We start from the raw sequence: 13,714 nt of genomic DNA, 5'->3' as shown, positions 1-13,714 counted from the left end.
GGGCCCTTTTCCCCTGAAGCCGTTCATATATTATCTATCTTATCACCCTAGGCCGCTTAACGATGGCTTGTTTGGCATTGTTCAGAACTCATGCTCCATTTGCTGGGAAAGTGGGTTGCAGTAGAGATATTTTTCCTTAAAATTAGATGTAATAGACTCAACTGAAATCCGGATTTTGTCAATACGAAACATAAGCTTAAACATATTATAAGAGTTTAAAGTGAAAAATAGAGCACGGCCACAGTAGTAGCAGAAGGCTTCAATTATCTGACTGCCCAAAATACCTGCCGCAAATAGTGGCCAGAATATTCAGCATTATAACTTCGTCGTCCAGCTCAGCCTTCTGAGCTCGCAAGCTCGCACATTTCCGGAGCAGACTCCGGAGAGATGCGCAAGTGTTGGCATCCAATGGGGTGTCCACGGCAGCACACAGAGCAAAGAGCCACAGACAATCGTTCCTCGAAAGAAGGCTCGCATCTTCCACCGAGTTTATGCGTTTTCTGAGCATGGACACCCTTGCCACCGAGTCCATCCCAAGTATCGTGGACAAGACAGGGTCTTCACTTTTTTCACTGCCGAGAGATTTCTGGCTAGGGCTAATGACTGCTTCATCTACCTCCCCAGCATTTTGACAGTCGTTGAAATTTTCAGAAGCATCACTTTTGGGATGCTGAACATAACACTCCTGTGTGACCTCAATCAAACATTGCAGTTTCCCTGAAATTTCAGCACCGGTACCCTCAACACTTGACAAAGCCTGTAAAATAAGGTAACCGTGAGCACTTTTTTCCAGTTGTAAGGAGTAACGAACAACAGAGCGTGGGATGGCAACATATATTGTCTTGTCACCTATCAGCAAACACAAGATATCATCTCACATTTCACCAGGAACATAGCTTATCTATAATAGAGAATCTAGCCAGATACAAAGATGAGCACCACACGTATATCAAAGATATAAAGAGCATACCCTCCTCAACATTGAAAAATCCGCAAGAAAAGCGTCCTCCCATTGTTTCAGTGGCATCAAATGTTCTGGACACTCAGCAATCTCAGGTATTACAGGCATGTAAGCGCTCTGTTCTTTGTGGAATTTACTCTGATCAAGCTTGGCGACCTTCACATTTGGAATCTGTGCAGCTTCCCACCTAAGACAAGGCAATGCATATATAATCAGAGCCTTGCCAAAGGTCTTAGACTAGTGCAAGAACACTTTAATAATTCTTCTTTCAAGTTATAAGCAGTGAAAACCATATGAAGGATCGACGGCATCAGAAAGCAAAAAGAACAGGAAGCTGCCACTATGAGTTGTGTTCGGTAGGAGGCTAAGAGGTCATCAGATAGTCATTGTTATGTATACATCCATGCCTTGCTAGACTATTGTGTGGAGACTATCGGCACAAGCTGCCATCATTTAATAAAACTGGTTTCAAGAGTTGCAAACATCAGCTTTGCACGAAGCCTGATTATCAATGAGAGTAAACCTTCATCTAGAAGTAGTCATGCTGTCTTGTCTTTTGAATGCAGCACGCACATTCAGGGGCTGTATGAGCCAACAGGTTTCACCATACAGTGGTCATATCAAGCCATTTCTTTGCTCTGACCCTAATTCTTGGCAATGCTAGAAGAATAACCCGGTGAGAAGACCTATATTATAGTTGAAGCACGTTGTTGGAACTATCATATTCGTATGTTGCTCCTATGATAGTATTCATACAAGACAACTATCGAAGACACTTTGCTTTTCTTTCTTTTCTTCACTTCTTTCTAGATTACAAAATATTAGCTACTTATGGGAGAAACAAGAAAGGGCCACCATGGAAATATGGTTACACTAAAAGAAAGTAGATGGTCACCCAAATGCTTTAAATTTCTTCCTCCCAACATTAATTTTACCACTAAACCTTAAAGCTGGAAATTTAAGCGCCAGAAAGAACTAAGTGGTGGGTACAACCGAGCTGATGACTTGTTAAAGAGGTCCCTAGAAGAGTGATCGCACGGTTGGACAACATGCTGCATACTTAAGGGATATATTTTGTGCACTAAGTCTAAAGGAGTTTGTTTCATGTTTGCCTGGTGCATCTTAAATGAGATGAAATACCGATGGGCATTTTGTTAGGTGGACAAAAGTAAAGAAAAACATGAAACGAATTGCACTTTCATTTCTCGTTAAAAGGAAGTATCCACTCTACAAAATTGATAGTCACCCATCCATTAGTTATTATCAGCCTGAACAATGACCGCCATAAGCATGCTCTCAGTTACATTGATTCCTCATCCTCATTAGTAAAATCTAAAATGTGCTGTGAACAGAGGTAACTTGATGCATTACACATGTTTGAGGAAAGAGGAGCATTACACAACAAAGTATATCTGCCTCTCCAATCCAGAGACACCGCACAACCATATCTCTTGCTCCCCATGACTAATATACATCATTCGAATGAATAATACAAGAGTCATGATATGAGATACATGGCTCAGAAGGATCAATTTAAGGCGAGTGTGAAGGCAAAAGTCTAACGAAGCTCTCTTTGGTGGGTCCTCAATTATCAATCCAGCTTTACAAGGCTCACGATACCCCCTTTCAAACCATAAACCAGATACGTCATTCCAATTTTGCCAACTTAACTTTAGGATCATTCTTGATGATTTAATTGACCCCACTACATACAGGTAAAATGGTCAGCTTGTTTTAGACAAATCATTGCATATTCCTTTACTTTCAATGTGTAAGGTAGATAGGCTTAAAATTACTATACAGTCTTGACTGGCTTCAGGCTTTTGGAATCATAGTAAATAAGAAAAAAATTACAATACATACCATTACTTCAAGTTATTAAATTCACATAGATTAAAAGCTGCTAAAAGAGCCACTGAATTTCCATAATGACCGTAGAAGATAGTTTAAAGGTACTGCACACCAAATTAACAATACATACCATTACTTCAAGTTGTTGCTTTCTCGACGAGCGAAACACCACTCCTTCCCTTACCAGATATCTTAGCATATGATTATCCTGTAAACTATGTCTCAATCTTGCAATCTGTGCACTATTGTAAATACAAACCCAGGTGCACAACATCACTCAACAGGGAGTCCTTAAGGTATCTCTTCACGTCTTTGCGCTTCATTGCTACCATATTGTCCTAAATTTCATAACATCAATCTTCTTAAAGGTCACCCCCTACGCATGCACTCTTCAAAGGCCCTCTAAGCATGAGCACATTGGCACTTCTACTAATCCCATCTGCTCGCTGGGCATCTACAAACCACTTTCTCCAATCTCTAGAACTTACTGATAATGTCTAACTTATCTAGTCTTGAAGCAACAACATCTACCTCTCAGTTCTGATATTTGTAAGAAAATTTGTGTATCTCTTACATTGAAATTTATACTCCCCCCCAACCGTTTTCTCCCCTGCCCCCAAAAATAAATAAATAAATAAATAAATAAAAAGGGTGAAGTGATCGGTCGGCGATAGTCCATGAAGCCTTCCCTCTCAACCATACTAATGTTTATGTCATTCACTCTCCTCACAGAACTAAATAGTACTGAAAAATTGGAGCAGAAAGGGAGTGGGAAGGCAAATTAGCAAACATTGTTGAGAGAATTGGACTTATTTAATATCTAAGGTGAATAAGAAAAATATACCTGACTCGCCTAAGAAACTCTAACCCATCTTCTGGAGGCCCAGCATCAAAGTTGGGTTCTCCCTCAACATAAAAGGCTGGTCTTTGGATGTTAGCAAAGTATTCATCACTGTCATCACTATCTTCCTCGCCCCCTTCTTCTATTATATCAATATCTTCACAACTAGTATTTTGACCACAAGCAGGATCCAGATTCACAAAGTTTGTTTTACTGTCCTCTGTGTTCTCAAGTACAATACCAACCTGTTCTTTACACCCTTCACCTGAAAGTAAAGAGAAAATCCAAGTTTTCTTAAAAGAAATTGCTTTGCATCAAGAGGAACATAAACATAGAACAAGGGATATATCCAAATGCAAGCTGCGTAGAATAAGAGTAATACTGTCCCACATGTCATTGAAAAGGTCACAATATGAATCCATACACTGCTGCAAAAGCCAGTTCTATTTACAAACGAATTGCTTGTCGTGATTTATTTACAATTCCACCACAATTTGAATGAACAAAGATGTCTGCCCATACACCAAGGGCAGTAGACAGTAGCTTTGAATGTACAACAGAGAAGTAATCAAGAAACAAATGACCAATTCGTTGCATATAGGGTCTTTAGTGTGGGGACAAAGAAATTCCCCCTTGAACTTCCAGCAATTGCACCTGTTCAGAACAGAAATTCGAACCATCAAATTGACACATCGGGCAGATGACTATGTAAATGATTATTTTAAGGAATGGGTTATAAAGTGATTTTTGAGTTTGAATATTGTCAAAATAAACAGAGGAAAGTATTAATTCAAACAGAGATGGAAGAACAGTGAGATTGACACAAGAGCTTTTTCTGTTGATTATGACGAAAAAGATAACCAGACAAAAAAGAGCCTGAGAAATCAGGCTTAATCTGATCACCCTCAATAATAGACCTTTACTGGATGTAAACAAGAATATTTACTGAGGGTGCAAATCATCAAGGAAACATTAACTTCATAAATATTATATGTCATCAGCGCAACTGCAAATGGTATCATGAATCTCAGCATATTCACTGAGTCTCCACTAAAGAAAAGCAAAATGAAACAAAACCAGAATTTGCTAAGGATGAAGAGGGAGGAAAAAGAAGATTGTGAATGAAACATCAGTCTGCCTTGTCACTGGTAGACTAAAGCAACCATGAAGAAATTTAATTGTCAAAATAATATCTACAGCATACTCAAAAGACCACCCCCCACAACAGCATGGTCAGAGAAAGCTCATTCGGTTGCATCTCTCAAATTTAAGAAACACAATTGGACCAAGCCTGAGGTTCTCAAATTCATGCACATCGTAAGAATGTTTTTCCTTGAGTGTTTCCTCTACTTTATGTAAATAATAGTTAAAGGTCCTCAAACACCATAAAAAGCAAGATCATGCAACATTATCTCTAGTGGAACACCAACCTAGAGCATTCCTCTAATGAGAATCCAAAATTAAGCTTCTTATTATAGCATAATATTCTCAAACCCAAAAGCACATGTCTTGCAATTTCAACCTAATGAAACAGCTGAAGGAGATTAGCAGAGAACAAGGTGCATGATGCATACTCAAAAAAAGAAACAATATAATGCCTTGCAGAAATGAATTTTTTCACGAATGCAGATTCCATTGTCATGTGATGATCGATGATAATCACATAATGAAAATTGAACAGGTAGGCCACTGTAAGAAATTCTTATATCCAAGATGATGTAAAACAACTTATGCAAAGACTACCTTCGTTAATTCAATTTCAAGCTTCCCTTTTCATCCAAAGATATAATATTATAATACAGCTAAAGAAATAACATGGGTCGAGTTAGTGCAGCGATAATACTCACCAAGAATACCAGGATCCTGTGCCCTCCCAAGGGACTGACGCTGGCAATGATAGCTCAAAGAAGACTGCGCCTGATGCTTAGAGCTTGCAAGGTTTGCATACTCTCTTGCCACGGGGCCTAGGCCATTATAAATCTCTCTCCAAAACTTTCGTTGTTCCGAAATATTAACAAACCTCAGGGCCTCCATTTCTTCCCTCGAGTACCTTCTTTTGGTTCCGTCTCCCTTTGTTCGACAAGCATCTATAGGTTCGTCAAAATGCACTGAATTTTCTCTCTGTGCACCTTTCCCTTTCCTCCGAGGACGTTTAGTCTTCTTTCCATCCGCAGCTTCTTTCACACATTTATTAGAACTTCCTTCAGTGCATCTTGAAAAACTCACCACCGTTCCCATCTCCACGTCACCCCCATTGCCAATTCCAGCGAACAACACGGGTTCAATCAACGCAATGTCATCGATGACTTGAATCTTCAACGAACGTCTGAGAGAACCGTCAATTCCGTCGTCGCCTTCCACCTCGTCACAAGTATGCACCAGCTCCCCGGAAATTTTGTTTCCATCAGTAGCGCCCCCTATCATCACACCAATATCCGGCGATTCCTCAGCGACGTACTCCGACTGGGCTACCGGTCTGAAGATCGACCCGCCTTCAAGATCACTCAACAACTGCTGCTTTTTAATTTCCAAAAGATTCGCGGACACTTCGCCTTCACCAAGAAACTCCCCATCCCCATTCATATCCAAAGAAGACGAATCGCCCATACCTACGCAAGCAGAACCCCTCTTGGCTTCCTCCGCAGAGTTCTCCTCAAGGACTTCCCGGACACGGGCCGACTCCGGCGCCTTTGGAGAACTGGACGGGCCCATCCCGTTCACGCCGGTCGCCGGAACTTCCACGGACAGCGAATCCGAAGCACGGCCGCACGATTCCGGCGCCGGGCACAAGGTGGCGACCGCGCCCTCACCGCCGGACGCAGCGACCGGAGGAAGCAAAGCCATGGGAGGCGAATCCATGGAGTCGGCCATGTCGATTTTAGAGAGAGAGAGAAGGGGTTTAAGGAGCTTCTCAACAGATGCAGTTTCTAGGAAGAGAGGCGAGTGAGTAATTTCATTTTGTGTATTTATATTAGTTGGTTTTCAAAGATCTCCAAACCATAGAAATCTAGATGAAACTTCTATATCATTTAGGTGTGTTAAAAACGAAAAGCCATAAATAATTGTTAAACTTTGATCAAATATATATATGTAATTTTAAAATTTTAATTTATTAAATACAATCATAAATTTTAACTCAATATGTAATGCGATCTTTAAACACTTCATTTCTTTAATGTGATTTTTGCACTGTTGATATATATTCAATTTAGTCCCAAAATTATATAAAAATGTTCGATGGAAGGATGGCAATACAATGTATTAAAATAATCTAAAATCATATTAAACAAATTGAAAATTCGAAAATTATAATTCACATTGAGTTATAAATTATATATTACATTGAATAAATTAAAAATTCAAAACCGCTAAAGTTCAAAAGCCCATTATGTCATTTTCTTTCTTCTATATTTTTATGATTTGATTTGATGCTTTGATATCGTTGTGATATTTCTTTTGTTCAACACTCATGTTAATAATTCCCTTAAATTCCCTAGCGCTCATTCAGAAGAGAGAATATTTAGGTGATCATCGAGCAATTTAAATCCATGAACCTTGCACTTTGAATCATGTATGCTTAATTATCAAACGAATCTTTCCCACACTTGTCTACTTTCATCATCCAAGTTGGAAGTCAATTGATTTCGTATGCATGTTGTCGCATCACGTGATTCCCGAAAGACCAAAGAATAATATGGCAATGAAGCTGTTCAAGCCCTCAAGTCAATGGGAGCATTGATTCACCGTTTCCAGTTCTAAACCAATTGCCATACTACTCTCCTTACCTGCTAAATGTAAAGCAGGCTCTCCTTCTTCAGGACTTTGCCTTTCCTCCTTTTTTGATTAGGGTAGAAGGAACGAGACAGCCAGTAAAATTTACTTGGAAATAATTGAAGATATATGTCCACAGAAGACAGCTTACGACGAAAGGTACAAGCTAACGGAGCGTCATGCCGGCACTGACTGCCTTAGCAGCTGGCTTGGCATGGGCCGCTCACATTCTAAATACAATCTCCCGTCAGAGAACACAACTCATCAAATAATGTATACCCATCATCTCTACTCTGAAAAAGGAAAAAAGAAAATATATCATCGTATGCACCAGAGAATATGGAGCAAACTATGCATAAGATGATACTGCGAGGCGGAAGGACTTTGAATTCGTTTTCAATCAAGTCCCTGGAGCAGATGCTGGCGCTGCAGCTTTCAGCAGAGGCTGCATAGCCTTGACAACGATGCTCATGTTGGGCCGAAACTCTGCTTCATATTGCACACACAAGGCAGCAACAGCCGCCAACTGCATCATCCAGGAAGTGTGGAGAACCAATGAGATTTCTCAGTAGCTACTAACATAACCGTGCATACACATGCCCGTCAAGGTGCACATGCAGATCATGTAATATACAAGGATACATGAGCGAACATACAGAGAGAGAGAGAAGAAAAAATTACCTTGGCAACTCCCTTTGGAGGATAGTCTCCATTAAGCCTTGGATCTACGCATTGCTTAACCTTGTCTTCGCTCAATCTTGGAGTTGCCTAAATCCCATAAATTTTGCGCAATCAAATTTCGATGAACTCAGAAAGGGAATGCTCGCCAATGGTACTGATTATAAGAGAAACTAAATGCTCACCCAGGTAACAAGACTCTGCTGTCCCCGCGGCATGGTATGATCAACAGGTTTTCTCCCAGTTAAAAGCTCTAGAAGAACAACTCCAAAGCTATACACATCACTTTTCTGTGTCAATTGTCCAGTCATCGCGTACCTGACAAGTATATGACTAAGAATCAGCTACAGCATTCCAGAGAAAGGAAAAAGATCCCTGGATAAGAACATATACACTTTTAAGGCACTTTTCAAAATGCTGTATGGTGCATTGGGCCAAGGCACCTAGCAAGCATATGTCAAGGGGTGAGATAAAGTTTGGTAGAAGTTGCTCAGCTAGACCTTGATCTTCATTTAGGGCCTTGGATATCTCTTCAAAACAATTAACCTATTACATTGTCAGGGAAACAGAAGAATTTATTCCTAGATATTATCATTTGAAGATGGGTGATTCTAAGCTAGATCACAGCCAATTGGTAGATCATCCCCATTTACAGTTGAAACATTTCAATCTACCAATCACTGAACCAATCAAAGCATACTCTATGATGGCAATTTGCTTTTAGGCGACAGACAACAAAAAAATCAAGCTTTAAATTGACCGTTCTTATCGAGACAAGTAATACTATGAAGGATATGTGGGGTTTAGAGAGAAGGATAATTTCAGTAACAAGTGATTGCCCAATGATGAGCCAATCTAATTGATTTGTGAACCGCAAAATTGCTTTTGAACCCAAATACAAAGTGAGTTCTTATATCATATTTTCTAAATTTTCACACAATTTTTCAGCATCCAGCTGGATAGACAATTACGGCCAAACAATATATACTCATCAATAGCCTCCATACAATAGAAAAGAGAGATTCAGATGCATTACTCTGGAGCATGATAGCCAAAGGTTCCCAAAACTCTGGTAGAATGAAGGCGGGCAGCCATGTCAGGTGCCTGATTTGACAGATTAAAATCTGCAATTCTGGCTTTGAAGTCTTCAAAAAGAAGCACATTGCTAGACCTAATATCCCTGTGGATTATAGAAGGCTGAACCTTCTCATGCAAATATTCCAATCCCCTCGCTGCATCAACAGCAATTCTCACTCGCTGTGTCCAGTCAAGGACAGGGCCTGGTTGCGCACCTTGAACTCCTTTTCTTCCTGTAAAGTGATAATCCCTTCACTTAGAATATTTTATCTCTACAGGTTTTATCCTGAAAGTGTTAACCCACGAAAGACAAGTAGGCTTCAGTTACCATGTAGTACATCATGTAGTGATCCCATGGTCGCAAATTCATATGCAAGCACACGAAGATTCCCTTCAACACAGTAACCAAGCAACTGTACAAAATTTTCATGCTTCAACCTTGATACCATGGAAACCTGAATGCATACATCCATGACAATCAAGGATCTACTGTCGTTGAATAACATAACAGAATAATACAGTTATTCATTTTCTGAGATGGTGTTAACCAGAATTCAAATTCTGCACATACCTGGGTCAGGAACTCCACATCTGACTCAGCCTCAGATGAATTGTCAAGCTTTTTGACAGCCACAGCTTTCCCACTATCTAAGTTAGCATAATATACTCTTCCATAAGATCCTTCACCAATCAATGACTTTGATCCAAAATTATCAGTCTTTTCTTTTAGTTCATCCAACGACAGAGCAGGAACCTCAATAGGTGGTGCTGACTTTTGCACTTCAGGTTTAACAGGAGCAGACAACTTTGAATTTTTTTGGGGCCCTGTGCCAAAATTGGGACGAAAAAAGATAAGGGGAACAGAATGACAGAAAGGATTCACTCTACTGCCTTTGAGAGGACTACTTGTCAGAATATGTGAAGACCAAGAGTCATAAAGTTCCAACACAATTATCTTCATTGGGATTGAAATAGTGTATCAACTACTTCAATTGTTCTAATATTTGATGAATAATTATTTTCTGGGACTAGTGGCATAACTACAGTCTACAATACGGAGGAAACAACAAAGTAAGACATCAGACATTCCAGATATCTGTTAGCTTCCATTGGATCTTTAGGTACTATAGACAGTCATTAGGCATAGTAAAACAGTTAGAAAATGAATATACAGAAGTCCTGGGGCTTGATTTATTCAATTATTTCACTAAAGTGTATGACGTCTCTCTGCTTAAATACTTCCTATATTGCCAAGACCTTACTCTTCTAGAAACAAAGACTAAAAATAAATTCCAGATGCTAAAAATCAAATAAATAATTCCACAGAACCATGCTAAGTAGGTCCAAAATAAATACTAGCAGGAACAAGACGTCTTAGCATGTGCCAGATGCACAAAATCATTTAAGTTCACATGCTAGATATTTTAATAATTGCAGCCAAAAGTACTCAATTTTTAGATGTATGGGACGCAGGTTCATTAAATCAAGATACCTATCTGGTGACCGTAACTAGTCAAAATTTAAACAGTGACCTAAGGCAGTATTATACCTTTATGAAGTTGATGGGTCAAGAAACCTACTTAATTGGAGCCAAAAGTACTCAATTTTTAGATGTATGGGACGCAGGTTCATTAAATCAAGATACCTATCTGGTGACCGTAACTAGTCAAAATTTAAACAGTGACCTAAGGCAGTATTATACCTTTATGAAGTTGATGGGTCAAGAAACCTACTTAATTGGAGCCAAAAGGATGTATGGGACCAAAAATCAAGATACCTTCTGACCGTAACTTCAAAATTTAAACAGTGACCTAAGAAAAGTTGATGGGTCAAGAAACCTACTTATCAGGACCAAAAATTTTGACTTTTCCCAGAAAACTTTATGGAAAATCAGCTTGAAGAGGAGCTACCCTTTCATAATCATTGACTAGGGGTAATTCCGGAACAGAATATGTTGAGAAATATACCATGTACACGGTTCCTTGGGCTTTTCAGTAGCTCATCATCATTTGCAGCGTAAGATTCTTCGACTTGACAGGTACAACAAAGCCACCGACGCATTTTCTTGCTAGGACTCTTCTTCAAGAGAAGGTTCTCTCGAGTTCTCCGATATTCCAGGCGAACAAAGTAACCTGGAGGAGGCGCATGTGCCTGCAAGACAGATAAATCTTTCATCGTACCAAGCAAAAGACGGGAACATCCGGGATCGAAAAGATAAAACCCAGCGAAGCTATCCACTTTCAGATACTATCTGATCAAGGACAAAACTTTGAGTTGTACTGATCAAGGATGTAAAAACCCATCTCCACCATTAGGAATCAGGAGGATTCAGAACAGATTGAAATTCCCATCCTCTCCATATACCCAGATAACTTCCCCCCAACCAATTTGTAATGCAAAAGAATTAGGAACAAGAGGCCATCCGGATTCATAAACCGAGCAACGTAGAACTCGAAACGCTCATCCTAATCATCCCGAAATTCAAGAATTCCTTAAAGGTCGTCCTACAGAACCATTCATTAACGTAGCTTCGGGAGCAAGCCATCGAGGAGAAGCATAAGAGACGCAGAGGAAGGGAAAAACAAAAAGAAAAGGAAAGGAAAAGAGAATCCCCTGAATTCATCCCAAAATGTCGAACGAGAAATACAAGACGACGCGGACCATGTGGGAAGCGACGCAAGAACAAAGAGGGAGAGACTCACGACTAAACCTCGGCGATGGGGTTCGCGTCCGCGTTCCATGAAAGAAGACACGCACGATCAGACGCGACGGGACGCGGGATGCGATGCGGATCGGTCGGGGAAGAGAAATGGAAAAATGGGGGATGAAAGGAAAGAGATCGAAGAATGGGGTGGAGGACGAGAACCGAATTGGGGGCGAAATGCATGCGAATCGGAGAGATTTCAAAAAGCAGAAGAAGAAGAGAGAGAGAGAGAGAGAGAGAGAGAGACGTACCGAATTTGAGGGAAGAGTCTACCTGGGATCCCTCTGTAATCCTTGCCTCGTCTCTTGTCTGTTGCGAGAGAGACAGAGAGAGAGAGACTCTGTGATGAGATTGGAACGGAAGTGACAGGTAAGGGAGGAGGAGGAAGAAGAGGAAGGAGAGGAGGAAGAGGAGATGGGCGCTTCTGCTTTTGCTTTTTATTCTCTCTCTCTCTCTCTCTCGAGCTCCAACTGATATGATCGTTTACTTTATTTTTATAATAGCACGCAGGAAATTTCTATTCTTAGGGAAAACTGTCGACAGAATATGAATTTCTTGAAGTTTTGAATTAGATTATGGCATTTTGCAGCAACTGACATTGGCCAATTTAGGATTTATTACTTCAAAATAAAATTCAGTTTCTGTAAATCGCTATCTCAATAACTGATGTGTCGAGTATTATTTATTCATATCCACTCCTAATTGACTTGTGTTTGCCGATGCGATATTAAATTAAAATTTGTTCTTCCCCTAGATGAGCCAAGCCAGCGCAAGCAAGACCCGCAAGGGAGCCTCCCTTGTCCATGGCCGTCGTCAGCATTGTTCGGCCAAATTTGGTTGCCGTTGAGCTCTTCATAAAAGCTTTGAGATCACTAGCCCTTCAACTTGGACGGCACCATCTCGTCAAACCACCTCATCCAGATTAGCCCTTCACCCTTTCCGTCGTCGCTCCCGAGTTACTCATCCAGATTGGTCCTCCAGATCTGTCCTCGCCCATGGCTGCAACCCTTGCTCATCCATGGCTCCGAGCCACCTCTACCATTGATCTAGCCGCCAACCGAGCCAAGAACCTTGATGGCGAGCTCAAGATTACGACGATCATGGACTTCCAGTTCGAACTGCAAAAGAAAAAATAACAAAAGAGGCCGAAAAACTACATCGGGGGCTTGAACATCGCCTGACCTAACCAACCGCCCAGTGATGCCAACCAGTTGACGCTGCCGTCTTCAACGAATTTTTTTCTTATTCCGCGACAACTCGTCAATCTATAATTGGAATTGAGCATATATGCACTGGTGTAGCGCTCACGTATCTTCTCTTTTCTTATTGAACTTTTGACTTTCAAAAGAGGAGAGGCAACCGATCCCATCACCATGCTTTCAATTTCATGAGGTTGGTTAGGTTCAAAGTCGCAAAAGTCATTAACGAACCGCAATGCGCAGGTTGACATCAATCCCCAGAGGCTTCATCTACTCTGATCCCACTGAATATCATGACCATCGACGCGTACTAATGTCCATGCCATTCATTACAGATGCTTCTTTTCTCGCACGAAAGCATTATGAATCTGGTCCCAAACCACAACTTTATTATTGTCAGTCAGAAATCAAAAGCCAAGAATTGCCACGGATTCAAGCCAGAGTCACTTGCATCTAAGTAAATTTTATGAAATCTAGGCGCGAGGGGATGGGGTTAAGAAATCTCACTATAATTGTCATAAAAATACAATGAAGAATTCCTTACCAAAAAACTACAATGAATAATTCATGAAAATTTGTGCTAAACGGCACCCGCCATTGCCCATTAGTTCCACCCCCAGCTCCACTAGTCA

The 13,714-nt window shown here is 40.5% G+C and overlaps 2 protein-coding genes across 5 annotated transcripts; both read right to left on the bottom strand.

Moving 5' to 3' along the window:
* Positions 1-129: 129 nt before the first annotated feature.
* On the bottom strand, positions 130-6,540 carry LOC104444959. Its single transcript, XM_010058765.3, has 4 exons — positions 5,501-6,540; positions 3,657-3,918; positions 971-1,148; positions 130-757 (listed from the first exon to the last, which is right to left on the bottom strand). The coding sequence occupies exons 1-4, from the start codon at positions 6,522-6,524 to the stop codon at positions 260-262; spliced, it is 1,962 nt and encodes a 653-aa protein (XP_010057067.2). The 5' UTR covers positions 6,525-6,540; the 3' UTR covers positions 130-259.
* A 968-nt stretch (positions 6,541-7,508) lies between these two features.
* Positions 7,509-12,355, bottom strand: LOC104444729 (PTI1-like tyrosine-protein kinase 3). 4 transcript variants are annotated; one of them, XM_010058687.3, is made up of 8 exons: positions 12,157-12,355; positions 11,147-11,330; positions 9,751-10,004; positions 9,508-9,634; positions 9,139-9,412; positions 8,288-8,420; positions 8,106-8,192; positions 7,509-7,950 (listed from the first exon to the last, which is right to left on the bottom strand). In XM_010058687.3, exons 2-8 carry the CDS (start codon positions 11,238-11,240, stop codon positions 7,825-7,827), a joined length of 1,095 nt encoding a protein of 364 aa, XP_010056989.2. In that variant the 5' UTR covers positions 11,241-11,330; positions 12,157-12,355; the 3' UTR covers positions 7,509-7,824. The 4 variants fall into 4 exon arrangements, with proteins under 4 accessions (XP_010056989.2, XP_010056915.2, XP_010056802.2 ...); XM_010058613.3 differs by having other exon boundaries at positions 12,135-12,328; XM_010058500.3 differs by lacking the exon at positions 12,157-12,355 and adding an exon at positions 11,882-12,058.
* Positions 12,356-13,714: the final 1,359 nt, after the last annotated feature.

The sequence above is a fragment of the Eucalyptus grandis genome, chromosome 1, assembly GCF_016545825.1.
Source record: "Eucalyptus grandis isolate ANBG69807.140 chromosome 1, ASM1654582v1, whole genome shotgun sequence".
Lineage (NCBI taxonomy): Eukaryota > Viridiplantae > Streptophyta > Magnoliopsida > Myrtales > Myrtaceae > Eucalyptus > Eucalyptus grandis.
This window is presented reverse-complemented; position numbering and strand designations above follow the sequence as displayed.